Genomic DNA, 25,326 nt, shown 5'->3' with positions numbered 1-25,326 from the left:
AGAGAGCCTAAACATCATACCACCACCTTAAGAGTGCCTGCAGCACGTTCCTTTACCATGTCATGCATGCCACACTGTGCAGGAACAAGGTTCAATTCCATGGGGTGGCACAACACGTGCCCCCCGCATGCAACCCCAGGAGCAGAATCGGCCGGGCCCTGTTAGGGCCCCCTTACCTGCATGTCCTTTATCCTTTTCATGGTGGGATCCCCACCATGAAAAGGACGGTGGATATGCAGACCGTAATATGCTCGGCGATGTCGGCATTGGCACTGCCAACATATTCAGGGTGTTTGCAGACCGCCTCCACAGCGGGATCCTTGATCCTGGGGGGGTGGTGGTCTTGTGGAGGTCTCACCACCACACTCATAATACGGCGGTCAGACCGCCAGGATGGTGGCAGTTGGACCGCCATGTGAGTATGGCGATCATGAGGGCCGCCGCACTCGTAGTAAGGCCCTTAATGAGCTGCAAGGTAAAGGCGGGAGTTGGCATTTGAGCTGATCCAGTGTGAACATGAAAGAATTGTGGAAGAAGGTGTCTGGAGTTACCTTTGTCATCTATACTTCCTAAAGAATTACCTTTTTCATGTGTACTTCCTGAAGAGTTTCCTTGGTCGAATACTTCCTGAAGAGTTACCTTTGTTGTACACTTCCTGAAGAGTTACCTTGGTTAAATACTTCCTGAAGAGTTATCTTTGTTATACACTTCCTGAAGAGTTACCTTGGTTAAATACTTCCTGAAGAGTTACCTTTGTTGTACACTTCCTGAAGAGTTTCCTTGGTTGAATACTTCCTGAAGAGTTACCTTTGTTGTACACTTCCTGAAGAGTTACCTTGGTTAAATACTTCCTGAAGAGTTACCTTTGTTATACACTTCCTGAAGAGTTACCTTGGTTAAATACTTCCTGAAGAGTTACCTTGGGTAAATACTTCCTGAAGAGTTACCTTTGTTATACACTTCCTGAAGAGCTACCTTTGGTAGATACTTCCTGAAACTAAATTAACGGCAGCGCTTCCTGATTCCTCTCTTTTTCCACAATCTGTTCTGTTTAAATGAAATCTTGTCCATGTGTATCTACCCAAAACTGTACCTGTAGCACGAGTGCTCTGTGGCTGCCCTTTCTTTAGTAAGTTACTCTGTGAATAATGGTAAATCACTGCCTTTTCAGAAGTAAATAAGATGTGACATGTTCAACCACAGTTTTAATAAAATATCCATGTATGGTAAAATGTTCCTTACTAAATTTCAAATATGGTAGAGAAGAGATGTCTTCTACAGCTGGTTAAATAGTGTGTATTCACATTCTATTACATTTGCATTTAGTAATATTGCATTTCTTTACATCCAACAGAGAATAAGCCTTAAATGCACGGATTGATTAGGAATAATGAAGATAACACATCAAACCTGCAAAAATTATCAAAAATAAGGAGCTCCAAAAACATCAGTGCAATCAGAGGCAGAGGACAGATCCAGGAAGAAGCAGTCAAAGGCAATTCAGTGAGTGTCCGAGTCTGAGATCTGCACCTCGATACCCCAAGACGAAGAAATGACCTCAACAAAATGAAGGCAACAAAACTGACAAACCACCTGCTGTATAAACAAGCGTCCAACACCAGCTTTGATCATGAGGCCGGTATGAGAGTTGGAGGAAGGTCTCGTGTCTATTTGGGGTCCATAGCTTGGAAAAAACTCCCTCTTCAGCTTTGAGCTGTTAGCAACATGAAAATGTTTAAAAAAGGTTGAAAACTTGGCTTTTTGTCCATGTTGAAAACAAACAGATTTGCTTTCTTTTCTGACCTGTGCTTTGCCCCGGGACACTCTTTGGAGTAGCTGTACACATTACGAGTCGCTTCACCATCATGATATGGCTAGAGCAGTGCTTCGCTATCTAAACTGGCAACAGACCAGCATTCAGTGCTCTAGGTGTATTGCAAACACTTTCTAGCCAAACCGCAGGCACCAGGGAAAAGCACAATGAAGTGGAGCCTAACAACTGAAGGCTAAAGGAAAGCGGAGATCTGCTCTCTGAAGTACAGAGTATTATCCCAATTTGCACCTACCGGAAGGAAGATTAAGCTTTACACGCAAGCAGGCAAAGCCATTATCCAATCTAAAGATGCAATCACCCACAAGGAAGCCTTACTGATATTATGAATGTGGCAGGTATTTAGTGAGTCTTGTATTTTATTGTTAAATCGGAAAACACGCGTCCAAAATATAACACACATACAGGGAATGTGAAAATAATGCAAGTAGTTTATTAACTATGCTGACCCTTCAGGAAACACGGTCAGGAGAAAAATCGTGCAATTCCACTGAATATGTCAAGAACTTTAGCCAATTAGAAACCATAAAAGAGCATCAGCAAATACAAACAGGGGAAAAACCATACCATTGCACTGAATGTGTGAAGAGCTTCAGTCGGTTATCACATCTCCAAACACATCAGCGAATACACACAGGGGAAAAACCATATCATTGCAAGGAATGTGTAAAGAGCTTCAATCAAATTGCACACCTCCACACACATCAGAGAATACACACAGGGGAAAAACCATACCAGTGCAGTGAATGTGTAAAGAGCTTCAGTCAGTTAACAGGCCTCCAGAGACATCAGCGAATACACACTGGGGAAAAACCATACAATTGCAGTGAATGTGGAAGTAGTTTTAGGGTACTATCACACCTCCACACACATCAGAAAACACACACAGGGGAAAAACTATACCAGTGCAGTGAATGTGTAAAGAGCTTTAGTCAGTTAACAGACCTTCGGAGACATCAGCGAATACACACTGGGGAAAAACCATACAATTGCAGTGAATGTGGAAGTAGTTTTAGGGTACAATCAAGCCTCCACACACATCAGAGAACACACACAGGGGAAAAACACTACCATTGCAATGAATGTGTGAAGAGTTTCAGTACGTTAGCAGAACTCCAAACACATCAGCGAACACACACAGGGGAAAAACCATACCAGTGCAGTGAATGTGTTAAGAGCTTCAGTCAGTTAACAAACCTCCGCAGACATCAGCGAAAACACACTGGGGAAAAACCATACAATTGCAGTGAATGTGGAAGTAGTTTTAGGGTACAATCAAACCTCCGCAGACATCAGCGAATACACACTGGGGAAAAACCATACAATTGCAGTGAATGTGGAAGTAGTTTTACTTACTCTTCAGCATTAAGAAATCATCAGCGAGCTCACAAAGGGGAAACAAATCTTTTAAATGCCATGAATGTTTGAAAAGCTGTAGTCCATTATCAATCCTAAACAGCCATCAGCGAACACACGCAGAAGAAAAGCCTTCAAGTGCAATGAATGTCTGAAGAAATGTAGTCAATTATCAAGCCTATGCAGACATCAGCTTGCACTCACTCTGTAAATACCATACAACTGTAGTGAGTGTAGAAGTACCTTTAGGAAATCTTTCGCATTACGGATTCATCAGTTAATGCACACAGAGAAAAATCCTTTCAGGTGCAGTGAATGTGTGAATATCTTCAGTCAGTTATTAAACCTACGGATACATCAACTAACACACACAGAGTAAAAATGAGCATTGCAATGAATGTTAGAAGTGATTTTGTCAATTGCGAACACACCTGGGGTAAACCTTACAATTGCACTAAAAGTGTGCCAAGATTTTGTCAATTTCTGATCCTACATAGCCTCAGCGAACACACACCTTCATTTAACTCACTTAGAATTAATCCTAGAGATGCAGTGAATTCAAAAAGAACTTAAGAACATTAACAATAATATTGACTCATCTGAGGACATAGACAGGAGCAGAACAGTGCAGTTAATGTGAGATGAAGGAATTACAGGAACAAGTATATAATTATGTGGGATATTCAAATACCAGATGAAGGAAGACTCGACTAGAAGAAAAGAAGAAAACCAATGATCTGTAGAATATTAAAAGTGTCTGTTCCCAGTGATTGTTCACTTCGGCACACATAGAAAAAACAACGTGATATAACAGGAAATCCACTGGGAGACTAGCTCAATGTGGAATAAAAGAAAAGAAACACTGGTGGTTTTTATTTGGCGATGAAGAGTTACAAAGAAAAACATCCAAGTGTTCCTGTTCATGCTACCTGTAGAAGTGATAAATACGATTCTGCCTGCACACATTGCTATATTAGAATAAGTGAGTTAGTTGCAAAAACACCATTTTGCTGCTTTTGCACATGACACTACATGTCTCTGTTTTTATAAAGACAAACTGCTTGCTTTTCCTTCACATGAGAACGGTCTGTTTTTCATATCTCTAGACTCATACTGCGATCTCAAATCTGCACAAAGTGTTCAAGGTTAAAATAACAATGTATGCTGTTGATGCAGGTTGATCGGCCCACGCTCTAGACACAACACAAACACAGCTGCTCATTTCTGAAACTCGGGTGCTTTTAATATTGAACTGCATGCATGAGTCTAGCACTTGGAAAAAACCTTTCAATCGACAAAGAGCTGTGCTGATCTGGGATGGGATTCACTTCACCTGACTTTGGAGGTATGGGGTTCCCGGTTTTCACCTAGAGATCTTCTATTATTATAATACCTAGCTCCTATTAAGGGGAGGGGGGGTACACAAGGCGCTATAGACCTGGTTCCACTCTCATTATAATATGATTTCTCCCTTTGTATTTTATAAAATTGTAACAATGTTGATTGTATTGATTTTATGCATCTTTTTACTTATGTTAGCAAAGATACTGCATCTTAGAGCACGTAGTTGAAATAAACATTTAAACTATACAGTGTCTCTGATTGCTCACGTTGTGGACATTTATGAGAATAAAAACAAAAGAGTGTTCTTGATTCCCACTATTCCTGAGAGGTCCCAAAGTCGCTTGTTCATTGGTAGCTTCGCTTTAGTACGGAAAATGAATGAGACACTGTTGCTAGTCGGATAGGGGTTCTGGGCACTGAGGTGGATTTTTGGTACACCACAATTCACTGAGGTCCTGGTTTCCTGCGCATAGTTCTGTGCATGAGCTGAATTCCCGTAACATGGCGCCCAAAGTCTTGATTAGTGCTCGTATCTGTCCCCAATACCCTCAACACCTTTTCCGGTTAACAGGCGTGACGGATTAACCTACCTATACGAATGTGTTATAGGTTAATTCAAGCATGAGATTTATGAAAAGGTTCACATTTTGAATTACTACCCTTTGTTGTACTGCAATTTATATAAATTGTTTTTCTTCTCTATGTCCTCATGGGTGATATTGACATAGCTCAGCATAGTTGGGCAGCGCTCCGGCGTCATCAGACGCAGTTTGGAGTACCAGACGATGGATGTCTGTAATCTTTGTGGTGAGTGCTGATTCGGAGTTTAGTCATCAATGGAGCGCACACCGCTAGCCCCTCCTCCGGATCACCCCTCGAGACTCTGGTACTTGTAGTTCTTTAGTGGATCACCCATGTGGGTGCAAGTCGGTACTTGTTGGACTGATGAATCTCTAGACCCGATACATGTCCCGGGTTTTAGGATATCGCCCGAGACATGTCTCGGGTTTCGGGATAACTTCCCTCATCAGTAGAGAAAGATAGTTAGGGGTGGAAGAGAAGGCCGCCACACAACAGTCAAAGGCCTCGATGCCAGAACCGGCACGCAGGTGCGTCGTCCAAGAGCCCGTCGGCCCAAAGCTCAAGGGAGCCATATTGTGTTTAGTCATCAATGGAGCGCACACCGCTAGCCCCTCCTCCGTATCGCCCCTCGGGACTATGGTACTTGTAGTTCTTTAGTGGATCACCCATGTGGGTGCAAGTCGGTACTTGTTGGACTGATGAATCTCTAGACCCGATACATGTCCCGGGTTTTAGGATATCGCCCGAGACATGTCTCGGGTTTCGGGATAACTTCCCTCATCAGTAGAGAAAGATAGTTAGGGGTGGAAGAGAAGGCCGCCACACAACAGTCAAAGGCCTCGATGCCAGAACCTCCACGCAGGTGCGTCGTCCAAGAGCCCGTCGGCCCAAAGCTCAAGGGAGCCATATTGTGTTTAGTCATCAATAGAGCGCACACCACTAGCCCCTCCTCCGGATCGCCCCTCGGGACTCTGGTACTTGTAGTTCTTTAGTGGATCACCCATGTGGGTGCAAGTCGGTACTTGTTGGACTGATGAATCTCTAGACCCGATACATGTCCCGGGTTTTAGGATATCGCCCGAGACATGTCTCGGGTTTCGAGATAACTTCCCTCATCAGTAGAGAAAGATAGTTAGGGGTGGAAGAGAAGGCCGCCACACAACAGTCAAAGGCCTCGATGCCAGAACCGGCACGCAGGTGCGTCGTCCAAGAGCCCGTCGGCCCAAAGCTCAAGGGAGCCATATTGTGTTTAGTCATCAATGGAGCGCACACCGCTAGCCCCTCCTCCGGATCGCCCCTCGGGACTCTGGTACTTGTAGTTCTTTAGTGGATCACCCATGTGGGTGCAAGTCGGTACTTGTTGGACTGATGAATCTCTAGACCCGATACATGTCCCGGGTTTTAGGATATCGCCCGAGACATGTCTCGGGTTTCGGGATAACTTCCCTCATCAGTAGAGAAAGATAGTTAGGGGTGGAAGAGAAGGCCGCCACACAACAGTCAAAGGCCTCGATGCCAGAACCGGCACACAGGTGCGTCGTCCAAGAGCCCGTCGGCCCAAAGCTCAAGGGAGCCATATTGTGTTTAGTCATCAATGGAGCGCACACCGCTAGCCCCTCCTCCGGATCGCCCCTCGGGACTCTGGTACTTGTAGTTCTTTAGTGGATCACCCACCATGTGGGTGCAAGTCGGTACTTGTTGGACTGATGAATCTCTAGACCCGATACATGTCCCGGGTTTTAGGATATCGCCCGAGACATGTCTCGGGTTTCGGGATAACTTCCCTCATCAGTGGAGAAAGATAGTTAGGGGTGGAAGAGAAGGCCGCCACACAACAGTCAAAGGCCTCGATGCCAGAACCGGCACGCAGGTGCGTCGTCCAAGAGCCCGTCGGCCCAAAGCTCAAGGGAGCCATATTGTGTTTAGTCATCAATAGAGCGCACACCACTAGCCCCTCCTCCGGATCGCCCCTCGGGACTCTGGTACTTGTAGTTCTTTAGTGGATCACCCATGTGGGTGCAAGTCGGTACTTGTTGGACTGATGAATCTCTAGACCCGATACATGTCCCGGGTTTTAGGATATCGCCCGAGACATGTCTCGGGTTTCGGGATAACTTCCCTCATCAGTAGAGAAAGATAGTTAGGGGTGAAAGAGAAGGCCGCCACACAACAGTCAAAGGCCTCAATGCCAGAACCGGCACGCAGGTGCGTCGTCCAAGAGCCCGTCGGCCCAAAGCTCAAGGGAGCCATATTGTGTTTAGTCTTCAATGGAGCGCACACCGCTAGCCCCTCCTCCGGATCGCCCCTCGGGACTCTGGTTCTTGTAGTTCTTTAGTGGATCACCCATGTGGGTGCAAGTCGGTACTTGTTGGACTGATGAATCTCTAGACCCGATACATGTCCCGGGTTTTAGGGTATCGCCCGAGACATGTCTCGGGTTTCGGGATAACTTCCCTCATCATTAGAGAAAGATAGTTAGGGGTGGAAGAGAAGGCCGCCACACAACAGTCAAAGGCCTCGATGCCAGAACCGGCACGCAGGTGCGTCGTCCAAGAGCCTGTCGGCCCAAAGCTCAAGGGAGCCATATTGTGTTTAGTCATCAATGGAGCGCACACCGCTAGCCCCTCCTCCGGATCACCCCTCGGGACTCTGGTACTTGTAGTTCTTTAGTGGATCACCCATGTGGGTGTAAGTCGGTACTTGTTGGACTGATGAATCTCTAGACCCGATACATGTCCCGGGTTTTAGGATATCGCCCGAGACATGTCTTGGGTTTCCGGATAACTTCCCTCATCAGTAGAGAAAGATAGTTAGGGGTGGAAGAGAAGGCCGCCACACAACAGTCAAAGGCCTCAATGCCAGAACCGGCATGCAGGTGCGTCGTCCAAGAGCCCGTCGGCCCAAAGCTCAAGGGAGCCATATTGTGTTTAGTCATCAATGGAGCGCACACCGCTAGCCCCTCCTCCGGATCGCCCCTTGGGACTCTGGTACTTGTAGTTCTTTAGTGGATCACCCATGTGGGTGCAAGTCGGTACTTGTTGGACTGATGAATCTCTAGACCCGATACATGTCCCGGGTTTTAGGATATCGCCCGAGACATGTCTCGGGTTTCGGGATAACTTCCCTCATCAGTAGAGAAAGATAGTTAGGGGTGGAAGAGAAGGCCGCCACACAACAGTCAAAGGCCTCGATGCCAGAACCGGCACGCAGGTGCGTCGTCCAAGAGCCCGTCGGCCCAAAGCTCAAGGGAGCCATATTGTGTTTAGTCATCAATGGAGCGCACACCACTAGCCCCTCCTCCGGATCGCCCCTCGGGACTCTGGTACTTGTAGTTCTTTAGTGGATCACCCATGTGGGTGCAAGTCGGTACTTGTTGGACTGATGAATCTCTAGACCCGATACATGTCCCGGGTTTTAGGATATCGCCCGAGACATGTCTCGGGTTTCGGGATAACTTCCCTCATCAGTAGAGAAAGATAGTTAGGGGTGGAAGAGAAGGCCGCCACACAACAGTCAAAGGCCTCGATGCCAGAACCGGCACGCAGGTGCGTCGTCCAAGAGCCCGTCGGCCCAAAGCTCAAGGGAGCCATATTGTGTTTAGTCATCAATGGAGCGCACACTGCTAGCCCCTCCTCCGGATCGCCCCTCGGGACTCTGGTACTTGTAGTTCTTTAGTGGATCACCCATGTGGGTGCAAGTCGGTACTTGTTGGACTGATGAATCTCTAGACCCGATACATTTCCCGGGTTTTAGGATATCGCCCGAGACATGTCTCGGGTTTCGGGATAACTTCCCTCATCAGTAGAGAAAGATAGTTAGGGGTGGAAGAGAAGGCCGCCACACAACATTCAAAGGCCTCGATGCCAGAACCGGCAAGCAGGTGCGTCGTCCAAGAGCCCGTCGGCCCAAAGCTCAAAGGAGCCATATTGTGTTTAGTCATCAATGGAGCGCACACCGCTAGCCCCTCCTCCGGATCGCCCCTCGGGACTCTGGTACTTGCAGTTCTTTAGTGGATCACCCATGTGGGTGCAAGTCGGTACTTGTTGGACTGATGAATCTCTAGACCCGATACATGTCCCGGGTTTTAGGATATCGCCCGAGACATGTCTCGGGTTTTGGGATAACTTCCCTCATCAGTAGAGAAATATAGTTAGGGGTAGAAGAGAAGGCCGCCACACAACAGTCAAAGGCCTCGATGCCAGAACTGGCACGCAGGTGCGTCGTCCAAGAGCCCGTCGGCCCAAAGCTCAAGGGAGCCATATTGTGTTTAGTCATCAATGGAGCGTACACCGCTAGCCCCTCCTCCGGATCGCCCCTCGGGACTCTGGTACTTGTAGTTCTTTAGTGGATCACCCATGTGGGTGCAAGTCGGTACTTGTTGGACTGATGAATCTCTAGACCCGATACATGTCCCGGGTTTTAGGATATCGCCCGAGACATGTCTCGGGTTTCGGGATAACTTCCCTCATCAGTAGAGAAAGATAGTTAGGGGTGGAAGAGAAGGCCGCCACACAACAGTCAAAGGCCTCGATGCCAGAACCGGCACGCAGGTGCGTCGTCCAAGAGCCCGTCGGCCCAAAGCTCAAGGGAGCCATATTGTGTTTAGTCATCAATGGAGCGCACACCGCTAGCCCCTCCTCCGGATCGCCCCTCGGGACTCTGGTACTTGTAGTTCTTTAGTGGATCACCCATGTGGGTTCAAGTCGGTACTTGTTGGACTGATGAATCTCTAGACCCGATACATGTCCCGGGTTTTAGGATATCGCCCAAAACATGTCTCGGGTTTCGGGATAACTTCCCTCATCAGTAGAGAAAGATAGTTAGGGGTGGAAGAGAAGGCCGCCACACAACAGTCAAAGGCCTCGATGCCAGAACCGGCACGCAGGTGCGTCGTCCAAGAGCCCGTCGGCCCAAAGCTCAAGGGAGCCATATTGTGTTTAGTCATCAATGGAGCGCACACCGCTAGCCCCTCCTCCGGATCGCCCCTCTGGACTCTGGTACTTGTAGTTCTTTAGTGGATCACCCATGTGGGTGCAAGTCAGTACTTGTTGGACTGATGAATCTCTAGACCCGATACATGTCCCGGGTTTTAGGATATCGCCCGAGACATGTCTCAGGTTTCGGGATAACTTCCCTCATCAGTAGAGAAAGATAGTTAGGGGTGGAAGAGAAGGCCGCCACACAACAGTCAAAGGCCTCGATGCCAGAACCGGCACGCAGGTGCGTCGTCCAAGAGCCCGTCGGCCCAAAGCTCAAAGGAGCCATATTGTGTTTAGTCATCAATGGAGCGCACACCGCTAGCCCCTCCTCCGGATCGCCCCTCGGGACTCTGGTACTTGTAGTTCTTTAGTGGATCACCCATGTGGGTGCAAGTCGGTACTTGTTGGACTGATGAATCTCTAGACCCGATACATGTCCCGGGTTTTAGGATATCGCCCGAGACATGTCTCGGGTTTCGGGATAACTTCCCTCATCAGTAGAGAAAGATAGTTAGGGGTGGAAGAGAAGGCCGCCACACAACAGTCAAAGGCCTCGATGCCAGAACCGGCACGCAGGTGCATCGTCCAAGAGCCCGTCGGCCCAAAGCTCAAGGGAGCCATATTGTGTTTAGTCATCAAGGGAGCGCACACCGCTAGCCCCTCCTCCAGATCGCCCCTCGGGACTCTGGTACTTGTAGTTCTTTAGTGGATCACCCATGTGGGTGCAAGTCGGTATTTGTTGGACTGATGAATCTCTAGACCCGATACATGTCCCGGGTTTTAGGATATCGCCCGAGACATGTCTCGGGTTTCGGGATAACTTCCCTCATCAGTAGAGAAAGATAGTTAGGGGTGGAAGAGAAGGCCGCCACACAACAGTCAAAGGCCTCGATGCCAGAACCGGCACGCAGGTGCGTCGTCCAAGAGCCCGTCGGCCCAAAGCTCAAGGGAGCCATATTGTGTTTAGTCATCAATGGAGCGCACACCGCTAGCCCCTCCTCCGGATCGCCCCTCGGGACTCTGGTACTTGTAGTTCTTTAGTGGATCACCCATGTGGGTGCAAGTCGGTACTTGTTGGACTGATGAATCTCTAGACCCGATACATGTCCCGGGTTTTAGGATATCGCCCGAGACATGTCTTGGGTTTCGGGATAACTTCCCTCATCAGTAGAGAAAGATAGTTAGGGGTGGAAGAGAAGGCCGCCACACAACAGTCAAAGGCCTCGATGCCAGAACCGGCACGCAGGTGCGTCGTCCAAGAGCCCGTCGGCCCAAAGCTCAAGGGAGCCATATTGTGTTTAGTCATCAATGGAGCGCACACCACTAGCCCCTCCTCCGGATCGCCCCTCGGGACTCTGGTACTTGTAGTTCTTTAGTGGATCACCCATGTGGGTGCAAGTCGGTACTTGTTGGACTGATGAATCTCTAGACCCGATACATGTCCCGGGTTTTAGGATATCGCCCGAGACATGTCTCGGGTTTCGGGATAACTTCCCTCATCAGTAGAGAAAGATAGTTAGGGGTGGAAGAGAAGGCCGCCACACAACAGTCAAAGGCCTCGATGCCAGAACCGGCACGCAGGTGCGTCGTCCAAGAGCCCGTCGGCCCAAAGCTCAAGGGAGCCATATTGTGTTTAGTCATCAATGGAGCGCACACCGCTAGCCCCTCCTCCGGATCGCCCCTCGGGACTCTGGTACTTGTAGTTCTTTAGTGGATCACCCATGTGGGTGCAAGTCGGTACTTGTTGGACTGATGAATCTCTAGACCCGATACATGTCCCGGGTTTTAGGATATCGCCCGAGACATGTCTCGGGTTTCGGGATAACTTCCCTCATCAGTAGAGAAAGATAGTTAGGGGTGGAAGAGAAGGCCGCCACACAACAGTCGAAGGCCTCGATGCCAGAACCGGCAAGCAGGTGCGTCGTCCAAGAGCCCGTCGGCCCAAAGCTCAAAGGAGCCATATTGTGTTTAGTCATCAATGGAGCGCACACCGCTAGCCCCTCCTCCGGATCGCCCCTCGGGACTCTGGTACTTGCAGTTCTTTAGTGGATCACCCATGTGGGTGCAAGTCGGTACTTGTTGGACTGATGAATCTCTAGACCCGATACATGTCCCGGGTTTTAGGATATCGCCCGAGACATGTCTCGGGTTTTGGGATAACTTCCCTCATCAGTAGAGAAATATAGTTAGGGGTGGAAGAGAAGGCCGCCACACAACAGTCAAAGGCCTCGATGCCAGAACTGGCACGCAGGTGCGTCGTCCAAGAGCCCGTCGGCCCAAAGCTCAAGGGAGCCATATTGTGTTTAGTCATCAATGGAGCGTACACCACTAGCCCCTCCTCCGGATCGCCCCTCGGGACTCTGGTACTTGTAGTTCTTTAGTGGATCACCCATGTGGGTGCAAGTCGGTACTTGTTGGACTGATGAATCTCTAGACCCGATACATGTCCCGGGTTTTAGGATATCGCCCGAGACATGTCTCGGGTTTCGGGATAACTTCCCTCATCAGTAGAGAAAGATAGTTAGGGGTGGAAGAGAAGGCCGCCACACAACAGTCAAAGGCCTCGATGCCAGAACCGGCACGCAGGTGCGTCGTCCAAGAGCCCGTCGGCCCAAAGCTCAAGGGAGCCATATTGTGTTTAGTCATCAATGGAGCACACACCGCTAGCCCCTCCTCCGGATCGCCCCTCGGGACTCTGGTACTTGTAGTTCTTTAGTGGATCACCCATGTGGGTTCAAGTCGGTACTTGTTGGACTGATGAATCTCTAGACCCGATACATGTCCCGGGTTTTAGGATATCGCCCAAAACATGTCTCGGGTTTCGGGATAACTTCCCTCATCAGTAGAGAAAGATAGTTAGGGGTGGAAGAGAAGGCCGCCACACAACAGTCAAAGGCCTCGATGCCAGAACCGGCACGCAGGTGCGTCGTCCAAGAGCCCGTCGGCCCAAAGCTCAAGGGAGCCATATTGTGGTTAGTCATCAATGGAGCATACACCGCTAGCCCCTCCTCCGGATCGCCCCTCGGGACTCTGGTACTTGTAGTTCTTTAGTGGATCACCCATGTGGGTGCAAGTCGATACTTGTTGGACTGATGAATCTCTAGACCCGATACATGTCCCGGGTTTTAGGATATCGCCCGAGACATGTCTCGGGTTTCGGGATAACTTCCCTCATCAGTAGAGAAAGATAGTTAGGGGTGGAAGAGAAGGCCGCCACACAACAGTCAAAGGCCTCGATGCCAGAACCGGCACGCAGGTGCGTCGTCCAAGAGCCCGTCGGCCCAAAGCTCAAGGGAGCCATATTGTGTTTAGTCATCAATGGAGCGCACACCGCTAGCCCCTCCTCCGGATCGCCCCTCGGGACTCTGGTACTTGTAGTTCTTTAGTGGATCACCCATGTGGGTTCAAGTCGGTACTTGTTGGACTGATGAATCTCTAGACCCGATACATGTCCCGGGTTTTAGGATATCGCCCAAAACATGTCTCGGGTTTCGGGATAACTTCCCTCATCAGTAGAGAAAGATAGTTAGGGGTGGAAGAGAAGGCCGCCACACAACAGTCAAAGGCCTCGATGCCAGAACCGGCACGCAGGTGCGTCGTCCAAGAGCCCGTCGGCCCAAAGCTCAAGGGAGCCATATTGTGTTTAGTCATCAATGGAGCGCACACCGCTAGCCCCTCCTCCAGATCGCCCCTCTGGACTCTGGTACTTGTAGTTCTTTAGTGGATCACCCATGTGGGTGCAAGTCAGTACTTGTTGGACTGATGAATCTCTAGACCCGATACATGTCCCGGGTTTTAGGATATCGCCCGAGACATGTCTCAGGTTTCGGGATAACTTCCCTCATCAGTAGAGAAAGATAGTTAGGGGTGGAAGAGAAGGCCGCCACACAACAGTCAAAGGCCTCGATGCCAGAACCGGCACGCAGGTGCGTCGTCCAAGAGCCCGTCGGCCCAAAGCTCAAGGGAGCCATATTGTGTTTAGTCATCAATGGAGCGCACACCGCTAGCCCCTCCTCCGGATCGCCCCTCGGGACTCTGGTACTTGTAGTTCTTTAGTGGATCACCCATGTGGGTGCAAGTCGGTACTTGTTGGACTGATGAATCTCTAGACCCGATACATGTCCCGGGTTTTAGGATATCGCCCGAGACATGTCTCGGGTTTCGGGATAACTTCCCTCATCAGTAGAGAAAGATAGTTAGGGGTGGAAGAGAAGGCCGCCACACAACAGTCAAAGGCCTCGATGCCAGAACCGGCACGCAGGTGCGTCTTCCAAGAGCCCGTCGGCCCAAAGCTCAAGGGAGCCATATTGTGTTTAGTCATCAATGGAGCGCACACCGCTAGCCCCTCCTCCGGATCGCCCCTCGGGACTCTGGTACTTGTAGTTCTTTAGTGGATCACCCATGTGGGTTCAAGTCGGTACTTGTTGGACTGATGAATCTCTAGACCCGATACATGTCCCGGGTTTTAGGATATCGCCCAAAACATGTCTCGGGTTTCGGGATAACTTCCCTCATCAGTAGAGAAAGATAGTTAGGGGTGGAAGAGAAGGCCGCCACACAACAGTCAAAGGCCTCGATGCCAGAACCGGCACGCAGGTGCGTCGTCCAAGAGCCCGTCGGCCCAAAGCTCAAGGGAGCCATATTGTGGTTAGTCATCAATGGAGCGTACACCGCTAGCCCCTCCTCCGGATCGCCCCTCGGGACTCTGGTACTTGTAGTTCTTTAGTGGATCACCCATGTGGGTGCAAGTCGATACTTGTTGGACTGATGAATCTCTAGACCCGATACATGTCCCGGGTTTTAGGATATCGCCCGAGACATGTCTCGGGTTTCGGGATAACTTCCCTCATCAGTAGAGAAAGATAGTTAGGGGTGGAAGAGAAGGCCGCCACACAACAGTCAAAGGCCTCGATGCCAGAACCGGCACGCAGGTGCGTCGTCCAAGAGCCCGTCGGCCCAAAGCTCAAGGGAGCCATATTGTGTTTAGTCATCAATGGAGCGCACACCGCTAGCCCCTCCTCCGGATCGCCCCTCGGGACTCTGGTACTTGTAGTTCTTTAGTGGATCACCCATGTGGGTTCAAGTCGGTACTTGTTGGACTGATGAATCTCTAGACCCGATACATGTCCCGGGTTTTAGGATATCGCCCAAAACATGTCTCGGGTTTCGGGATAACTTCCCTCATCAGTAGAGAAAGATAGTTAGGGGTGGAAGAGAAGGCCGCCACACAACAGTCAAAGGCCTCGATGCCAGAACCGGCACGCAGGTGCGTCGTCCAAGAGCCCGTCGGCCCAAAGCTCAAGGGAGCCATATTGTGTTTAGTCATCAATGGAGCGCACACCGCTAGCCCCTCCTCCAGATCGCCCCTCTGGACTCTGGTACTTGTAGTTCTTTAGTGGATCACCCATGTGGGTGCAAGTCAGTACTTGTTGGACTGATGAATCTCTAGACCCGATACATGTCCCGGGTTTTAGGATATCGCCCGAGACATGTCTCAGGTTTCGGGATAACTTCCCTCATCAGTAGAGAAAGATAGTTAGGGGTGGAAGAGAAGGCCGCCACACAACAGTCAAAGGCCTCGATGCCAGAACCGGCACGCAGGTGCGTCGTCCAAGAGCCCGTCGGCCCAAAGCTCAAGGGAGCCATATTGTGTTTAGTCATCAATGGAGCGCACACCGCTAGCCCCTCCTCCGGATCGCCCCTCGGGACTCTGGTACTTGTAGTTCTTTAGTGGATCACCCATGTGGGTGCAAGTCGGTACTTGTTGGACTGATGAATCTCTAGACCCGATACATGTCCCGGGTTTTAGGATATCGCCCGAGACATGTCTTGGGTTTCGGGATAACTTCCCTCATCAGTAGAGAAAGATAGTTAGGGGTGGAAGAGAAGGCCGCCACACAACAGTCAAAGGCCTCGATGCCAGAACCGGCACGCAGGTGCGTCGTCCAAGAGCCCGTCGGCCCAAAGCTCAAAGGAGCCATATTGTGTTTAGTCATCAATGGAGCGCACACCGCTAGCCCCTCCTCCGGATCACCCCTCGGGACTCTGGTACTTGTAGTTCTTTAGTGGATCACCCATGTGGGTGCAAGTCGGTACTTGTTGGACTGATGAATCTCTAGACCCGATACATGTCCCGGGTTTTAGGATATCGCCCGAGACATGTCTCGGGTTTCGGTATAACTTCCCTCATCAGTAGAGAAAGATAGTTAGGGGTGGAAGAGAAGGCCGCCACACAACAGTCAAAGGCCTCGATGCCAGAACCGGCACGCAGGTGCATCGTCCAAGAGCCCGTCGGCCCAAAGCTCAAGGGAGCCATATTGTGTTTAGTCATCAATGGAGCGCACACCGCTAGCCCCTCCTCCGGATCGCCCCTCGGGACTCTGGTACTTGTAGTTCTTTAGTGGATCACCCATGTGGGTGCAAGTCTGTACTTGTTGGACTGATGAATCTCTAGACCCGATACATGTCCCGGGTTTTAGGATATCGCCCGAGACATGTCTCGGGTTTCGGGATAACTTCCCTCATCAGTAGAGAAATATAGTTAGGGGTGGAAGAGAAGGCCGCCACACAACAGTCAAAGGCCTCGATGCCAGAACTGGCACGCAGGTGCGTCGTCCAAGAGCCCGTGGGCCCAAAGCTCAAGGGAGCCATATTGTGTTTAGTCCTCAATGGAGCGCACACCGCTAGGCCCTCCTCCGGATCGCCCCTCGGGACTCTGGTACTTGTAGTTCTTTAGTGGATCACCCATGTGGGTGCAAGTCGGTACTTGTTGGACTGATGAATCTCTAGACCCGATACATGTCCCGGGTTTTAGGACATCGCCCGAGACATGTCTCGGGTTTCGGGATAACTTCCCTCATCAGTAGAGAAAGATAGTTAGGGGTGGAAGAGAAGGCCGCCACACAACAGTCAAAGGCCTCGATGCCAGAACCGGCACGCAGGTGCGTCGTCCAAGAGCCCGTCGGCCCAAAGCTCAAGGGAGCCATATTGTGTTTAGTCATCAATGGAGCGCACACCGCTAGCCCCTCCTCCGGATCGCCCCTCGGGACTCTGGTACTTGTAGTTCTTTAGTGGATCACCCATGTGGGTGCAAGTCGGTACTTGTTGGACTGATGAATCTTGTTGGACAGGCCACATGAAGGGCTCGCTCCCTCCCCGCAGGACAGGGCCCGGGCCACCGTCAGCACCATTGCCCGGCCCAGCCGCCATCTTGGACACGGCACCACGCGGCCGCGCGGCCTCAGCCCGACCCCAACCCTGGGCCTGGCCAGGCCCCGACATCCCGGCACCACCCTCCACCCAGGAGGTGAACGGACCACTTGGCAGGTCAATGGGAGTAAGAAGTGTCGATGGCTCTCCCCCGCCAGGTGCCGAGCACCCCCAGCCTCCTCGGGCGCTGGCTCCACCCCCCTGCTGGGTGTCTGGACTCCTTCATCCCAGACCCCCCGACCTCCAAGAGCGAGGGTCCAGACATCAAAGGGCGCCAGACCTATAACTGAGGCCGCCCCAGGACAGGAAGGCAGTTGTATCCTGGAGTCGAGAGACACCGCGACGAACTCATCCTTGACGGACTGCTGGCGCTGCCACAGCCCTGCCTTGTGAACTATTGTCCTGCCTGCTGGCGCTGCCGCGGCCCTCTGCAACCTTCATCCTCGTTGGACCTGCTGGCGCTGCCGCGGCCCTCTGCAACCTTCATCCTCGTGGGACCTGCTGGCGATGCCGCGGCCCGTTGTAACCTTCCTCCTCGTGGGACCTGCTGGCGCTGCCGCGGCCCGTTGCAACCTGCATTCTCGTGGGACCTGCTGGCGCTGCCGCGGCCCGTTGTAACCTTCATCCTCGTTGGGACCTGCTGGCGCTGCCGCGGCCCGTTGCCATCTACGACCTCTTCGGGACCTGCCGGCGCTGCCGCGGTCTGACCCATCCGAACACCGAGCTCGAGGATTGTGAGCTATCACCGTTACACCCCCGTACCCGTGGGTACCAAGACTGTCCCGCTACCCCCTTCCCTTACTAGAGACTAGAATTGAGAGGATCATCGTGTCCTGATCGCCTTGTATCGTACCACTCTACTACCAGAAGTGCCTATAAAAGGTGTTACCCTGATCTTTGTGTGGTGTCCATCTGTGGGGGGGAAGTTACCTGTCTGTGCGATCACTGTGCTCGGCCGACCCTCCAGGTCCCCGTCTAACATTGGTGGCTAGCGGCGCGATCCGAACCAACGCGTACCGTACAGACAGTAACTCACCCTACGACTAAAACCACAATGACGACCAAAGAGAGCGGATCGGCGGAGAAGTTCCAGATGGAAAAGCTGGAAGAATACAACCACCGAGAGCTCAAACAATTTTGCATGGACTTAGGCATTGCTACCACCGGGCTAAGCACAAAAGAAGACTTCAAAAACGCCCTAGAGGCCTGGACAGAGACAAATACCGCAACCCCCCGGGACCCCGCAGCCCCGGAAGTCAACACCACCCGGACGGAAGAACGGAGAACAGGCCCTTCCCGTGAAGAGATCCAAGAGTGGGAAAAGAATAGATTACACGAGTTAGACTTGGCACGACTCAGATTAGACGGAGAATTGAAACTGGCGGAACAAAAAATAAACTTAGAACACTTACGGCTCAGAGAAGAGCGAGAGGAAAAACAGAGACAGAGAGACCTCGAAGAAAAAAGACTGGCATACGAGCACGAGTGCAAACTAGCGGAGATAGAAATACGCAAACTGAACAAAAACCTAGGGGTGCCCGAGCAACCGCACTCCCCGGGTCCTACCGAGCAGAAGGTCCACATCCCCAAGGATGTGGTCCGAGAATATCACCGGAACGACGACATACAGCAGTGGTTCAAGGCCTATGAGATTGCCATGACCGCCCACCGGGTCGCTCGAAGTGACTGGGGAGCCGGTCTATGGGGGAGATTCGTCAACGAGGGTCGTGATGCCCTGCTGCAGCTTCCGGACCATCAAATGACGTCCTATGACCACATGAAGGCCGCCCTCCTCAGTCGATATGGGCTTACACCCGAAATGTACCGCCAGAGGTTCCGCAACTGCACCCGGATCCCAGGTACGACGTGGTTGGAATACGTGAACTATTTCAGCCGAGCCTTCGAGGGGTGGATCAAGGGTAACAACGTAACCACTTACGAACAACTCTTCAATCTCATTGTGTGGGAGCACCTCTCCAACAACTGCTTCGTCGAGCTCAGGCAGCACCTCCTCGACAGTAAATTGACTGAACCCCGGCAGCTCGCCACCGAGGCTGACCGGTGGGAGAGCACCCGAGTGGCCCGGAGTGGGCCGAATGAGCAGAACAGAACCAACCAAGGTCATCATCGTCCCCGAGGAGGAGGAGGAGGCCCGGGCCGGGGCCGAGACGCCGTCCCGGCCGCGCCCACTAACGCCACCCCGGCCCCAGCCGGCCGGGGAAACCCCCCGATGCGCCCGGGGTTCCGAGCTAACGTGACGTGTCATCGATGCCAGCGAGTCGGCCACTATGCCAGTGACCCGACCTGCCCGAAGAACCAGGTCCCCGGGCTCCGCCAGATGGCGGCCGCCGCCCTGGGAGAAGAACAAGTCTCCGAAGACACGGAGACCTATGAGTCGGAGCAGTTCGAGTGGGAACCCGCCGCCATGACCCTGGCATGCCTGGGAGGAAGAGACATGGTCCCGCGGACTCCCCTGCCCGCCAACACTCGGAAGTACAGCCAATGGGTGAGCATCAATGGGGGCAAGGCCGAGGCCCTGCGTGACACCGGGGCCAGTGTGACGGCCGTCCGTTGTCACCTGGTGACCCCAGAACAAATCCTACCAAACGTACTTTGCCCCGTCCGATCGGCAGATAACTCGGAGAGCCTGTGTCGGATGGCCTGCGTCCCCTTCGAATGGGGAGGAGTGTCCGGCATGCTGAAAGTAACTGTCCGCGACGATGCCCCCGTGGACTGCCTCCTGGGGAACGATCTCGAGAGCTCCCCGTGGGCCGCTGTGGAAAGAAGAGAGCATCTGGGGATGTTGGGTCTCCCGGACTGGGCGTGCGTAACCACCCGGTCCATGGCCACCCGCACCATCCCTAGACCAGAAGAACCAGAATGGGCAGCACCTCCGCCCTCGATCACTCCAGAAGAAGACTTCCTCCAGACCGACCACCCGGACCCCACCACAGAGGGGTCCACACAGCCCCCCGAGCTTCCCGACCTGGCTCAGTGGCGTCAAGAAGGGGGGCCCACCCAGGAACAATTCCGGCAGGAGCAAAAGACCTGCCCCTCCCTCGAGGGATTGCGACAGCAAGCGCTCGCCCAGAGCCAAGGAGACACCACCGGGGCCCACTGGGTTTATTGGGACAATGATCTCTTGTACAGCGAGCAGAAAATCGCAGAACTGGGGGCCGGACGAGTGCTGGTGGTGCCCCTTCACTTCAGAGACTTCCTGTTGAACCTAGCCCATGATGTCCCCCTGGCCGGGCACCTGGGCCAAGACAAGACCTACCACCGCCTGGTGACTCACTTTTTTTGGCCCAAAATGAGAAATGACGTCTCCAACCATTGCCGGTCCTGCCCGACCTGCCAGGCCAGCGGGAAGAGCGGCCGCAAACTCAAGGCACCCCTACAACCATTCCCCGTGGTGACCACCCCGTTCGAAAGGGTGGGAATAGACATTGTGGGGCCCCTGGACCCCCGGACAGCACAGGGGCATCGCTTCATCCTGGTCCTGGTAGACCACGCCACCCGCTATCCTGAGGCGGTCCCCCTGCGTACTATAACAGCCCCAGTAGTGGGTCGAGCCTTGATGGGGATCTTCTCTCGAGTGGGCTTCCCCCGGGAAGTCGTCAGCGACAGGGGTACAAACTTTATTTCAAAGTATATGAAATCCCTCTGGCAGCAGTGCGGAGTCACTTACCGCTTCACCACCCCCTATCACCCCCAGGGGAACGGACTGGTCGAGCGGTTCAACCGCACCCTCAAGGGGATGATCATGGGGCTGGAAGAACCCCTACGCCGCCAGTGGGACGTGCTACTACCGTGCCTCCTCTTCGCCTACCGAGAAGTCCCCCAGAAGTCCCTCGGCTTCAGCCCCTTCGAACTCCTGTACGGACACCCCGTTCGCGGGCCTCTCAGCCTAGTGAAGGAGGAATGGGAAATGGCCCCCCTAAAGACCCCTCCGGACGTCTACAAATACCTCCTGACCCTCCGAAATCAGACCCGGAAATTCAGGGAGATCGCTAAAGCCAATCTGGAGGCCAGTCAAGAGGACATGAAGAAGTGGTACGACCAACATGCCTCCTCCATCGAGTTTGAACCGGGTCAGCAGGTATGGGTGATGTCCCCCATCAAACCGTGTGCCTTGCAAGACAAATGGACGGGGCCCTTCAAGGTGATCGAGCGCAGGAGTCCCGTCACCTATCTCATCGACCTGGAGTCCCCCCGGAACCCCCTTCGGGTCCTCCACGCCAACAGGCTCAAACCCCACTTCATGCGCTCAGAGCTCAGCCTGCTGATGGCGACCGACAGTGGCACAGAAGGAGACTCCGAGCCCCTCCCTGACCTACTGAGGACTCGGGAAAGAGATGGCTCGGTGGACGGGGTCCGACTCTCCGAGGCCCTGACCCCAGAGCAGCGTCAAGATTGCCGGGCCCTCCTGCTGCCGTTCGCATACCTGTTCTCCCTCGCACCCGGAGTCAGCTCCTGGTGCCTGCACGACGTGGACACGGGGGACAGTCCTCCTGTCCGACACCGGGCGTACCGAGTACCGGATCGGGTACGTACATGCATCCAAGAAGAAGTCTCCAAGATGCTCGCCCTCGGGGTCATCGAGCCTTCGGACAGTCCCTGGGCCAGCCCGGTCGTCCTGGTCCCCAAGGCCGCGGCACCGGGCACCACGCCGGAGCTCCGCTTCTGCATCGACTATCGGGGGCTGAACGCGGTCACCCGAACCGACGCTCACCCTATCCCCCGAGCAGATGAACTAGTCGACCGCATGGGGGCAGCCCGCTACCTAAGCATCTTTGACCTGACAGCGGGCTACTGGCAGATCGGCCTCACCCCCAGGGCCCAAGAACGTTCCGCTTTCTCCACCCCGGACGGGCACTACCATTTCAGAGTGATGCCCTTCGGCATGAAGAACGCTCCAGCCACCTTTCAAAGACTGGTGAACCAGGTATTGGCGGGCCTTGAAGAATTCAGCGTCGCCTACCTGGACGACATCGCGGTATACAGCCGCCACTGGGCAGACCACCTCCACCACCTCCGAGCGGTCCTGTAGGCCCTCCAACAGGCCGGCCTCACCATAAAGGCCAGCAAGTGCCAAATCGGCCAGGGGTCCGTGACCTACCTCGGACACCAAGTGGGGAGCGATCTGGTGGCCCCCCTCCAACTCAAGGTAGCTGCCATCCAGTCTTGGCAACCCCCCAAAACACAAACAGAGGTCCGAGCCTTCCTGGTGCTCACCGGATACTACCGGCGGTTTGTGAGGGACTATGGCAGCATTGTGGGGCCCCTCACGGAACTCACGTCTAAGAACAACCCAAAACGAGTCAACTGGACTCCCGACTGTCACGCGGCCTTCGAGACGCTGAAGGCCGCCATGTGCACCGCTCCGGTGCTCCAGGCCCCCGACTACAGCCGCGAGTTCATCGTGCAGACCGATGCCTCCGACCATGGTATTGGGGCCGTCCTCTCCCAACTGAATCCCGAAGGAGTGGACCAACCCGTGGCCTTCATCAGCAGACGCCTACTGCCCCGAGAACAGCGCTGGAGCACCATTGAGCGAGAGGCCTTCGCAGTGGTATGGGCCCTCAAGAAGCTCCGGCCGTACCTCTTCGGAACCCATTTCCGGGTACAGACAGATCATCGGCCCCTGCAATGGCTCATGCAGATGCGGGGGGAGAACCCCAAACTATTGCGATGGTCCATCTCCCTGCAGGGGATGGACTTCACTGTGGAGCATCGCCCTGGCCAAGACCACGCCAACGCGGATGGCCTGTCCCGCTTTTCCGCCTCGACGAGGAAAGTCCCCAAGAAGATGGGTGACTCTCCCCGCCTTCAGCTGGGGGGGACGCATGTTGGACAGGCCACATGAAGGGCTCTCTCCCTCCCCACAGGACAGGGCCCGGGCCACCGTCAGCACCATTGCCCGGCCCAGCCGCCATCTTGGACACGGCACCACGCGGCCGCGCGGCCTCAGCCCGACCCCAACCCTGGGCCTGGCCAGGCCCCGACATCCCGGCACCACCCTCCACCCAGGAGGTGAACGGACCACTTGGCAGGTCAATGGGAGTAAGAAGTGTCGATGGCTCTCCCCCGCCAGGTGCCGAGCACCCCCAGCCTCCTCGGGCGCTGGCTCCACCCCCCTGCTGGGTGTCTGGACTCCCTCATCCCAGACCCCCCGACCTCCAAGAGCGAGGGTCCGGACATCAAAGGGCGCCAGACCTATAACTGAGGCCGCCCCAGGACAGGAAGGCAGTTGTATCCTGGAGTCGAGAGACACCGCGACGAACTCATCCTTGACGGACTGCTAGCGCTGCCACAGCCCTGCCTTGTGAACTATTGTCCTGCCTGCTGGCGCTGCCGCGGCCCTCTGCAACCTTCATCCTCGTGGGACCTGCTGGCACTGCCGCGGCCCTCTGCAACATTCATCCTCGTGGGACCTGCTGGCGCTGCCGCGGCCTGTTGTAACCTTCCTCCTCGTGGGACCTGCTGGCGCTGCCGCGGCCCGTTGCAACCTGCATTCTCGTGGGACCTGCTGGCGCTGCCGCGGCCCGTTGTAACCTTCATCCTCGTTGGGACCTGCTGGCGCTGCCGCGGCCCGTTGCCATCTACGACCTCTTCGGGACCTGCCGGCGCTGCCGCGGTCTGACCCATCCGAACACCGAGCTCGAGGATTGTGAGCTATCACCGTTACACCCCCGTACCCGTGGGTACCAAGACTGTCCCGCTACCCCCTTCCCTTACTAGAGACTAGAATTGAGAGGATCATCGTGTCCTGATTGCCTTGTATCGTACCACTCTACTACCAGAAGTGCCTATAAAAGGTGTTACCCTGATCTTTGTGTGGTGTCCATCTGTGGGGGGGAAGTTACCTGTCTGTGCGATCACTGTGCTCGGCCGACCCTCCAGGTCCCCGTCTAACAAATCTCTAGACCCGATACATGTCCCGGGTTTTAGGATATCGCCCGAGACATGTCTCGGGTTTCGGGATAACTTCCCTCATCAGTAGAGAAAGATAGTTAGGGGTGGAAGAGAAGGCCGCCACACAACAGTCGAAGGCCTCGATGCCAGAACCGGCACGCAGGTGCGTCGTCCAAGAGCCCGTCGGCCCAAAGCTCAAGGGAGCCATATTGTGTTTAGTCATCAATGGAGCGCACACCACTAGCCCCTCCTCCGGATCGCCCCTCGGGACTCTGGTACTTGTAGTTCTTTAGTGGATCACCCATGTGGGTGCAAGTCGGTACTTGTTGGACTGATGAATCTCTAGACCCGATACATGTCCCGGGTTTTAGGATATCGCCCGAGACATGTCTCGGGTTTCGGGATAACTTCCCTCATCAGTAGAGAAAGATAGTTAGGGGTGGAAGAGAAGGCCGCCACACAACAGTCAAAGGCCTCGATGCCAGAACCGGCACGCAGGTGCGTCGTCCAAGAGCCCGTCGGCCCAAAGCTCAAGGGAGCCATATTGTGTTTAGTCATCAATAGAGCGCACACCGCTAGCCCCTCCTCCGGATCGCCCCTCGGGACTCTGGTACTTGTAGTTCTTTGGTGGATCACCCATGTGGGTGCAAGTCGGTACTTGTTGGACTGATGAATCTCTAGACCCGATACATGTCCCGGGTTTTAGGATATCGCCCGAGACATGTCTCGGATTTCGGGATAACTTCCCTCATCAGTAGAGAAAGATAGTTAGGGGTGGAAGAGAAGGCCGCCACACAACAGTCAAAGGCCTCGATGCCAGAACCAGCACGCAGGTGCATCGTCCAAGAGCCCGTCGGCCCAAAGCTCAAAGGAGCCATATTGTGTTTAGTCATCAATGGAGCGCACACCGCTAGCCCCTCCTTCGGATCGCCCCTCGGTACTCTGGTACTTGTAGTTCTTTAGTGGATCACCCATGTGGGTGCAAGTCGGTACTTGTTGGACTGATGAATCTCTAGACCCGATACATGTCCCGGGTTTTAGGATATCGCCCAAAACATGTCTCGGGTTTCGGGATAACTTCCCTCATCAGTAGAGAAAGATAGTTAGGGG

General features: G+C 53.4%; 1 protein-coding gene across 1 annotated transcript; it reads left to right on the top strand.

Moving 5' to 3' along the window:
• Positions 1-2,041: 2,041 nt before the first annotated feature.
• On the top strand, positions 2,042-4,110 carry LOC144805694 (uncharacterized). The gene has a single exon (XM_078672200.1). The coding sequence runs from the start codon at positions 2,273-2,275 to the stop codon at positions 3,257-3,259; it is 987 nt and encodes a 328-aa protein (XP_078528326.1). The 5' UTR covers positions 2,042-2,272; the 3' UTR covers positions 3,260-4,110.
• The last annotated feature ends 21,216 nt before the right edge of the window (positions 4,111-25,326 follow it).

Source organism: Lissotriton helveticus, assembly GCF_964261635.1.
Source record: "Lissotriton helveticus chromosome 1_1 unlocalized genomic scaffold, aLisHel1.1 SUPER_1_unloc_19, whole genome shotgun sequence".
In the NCBI taxonomy this organism is placed as follows: Eukaryota; Metazoa; Chordata; class Amphibia; order Caudata; family Salamandridae; genus Lissotriton; species Lissotriton helveticus.
The sequence above is the reverse complement of the archived record's forward strand: the minus strand, read 5'-3'. Positions and strand labels throughout refer to the sequence as shown.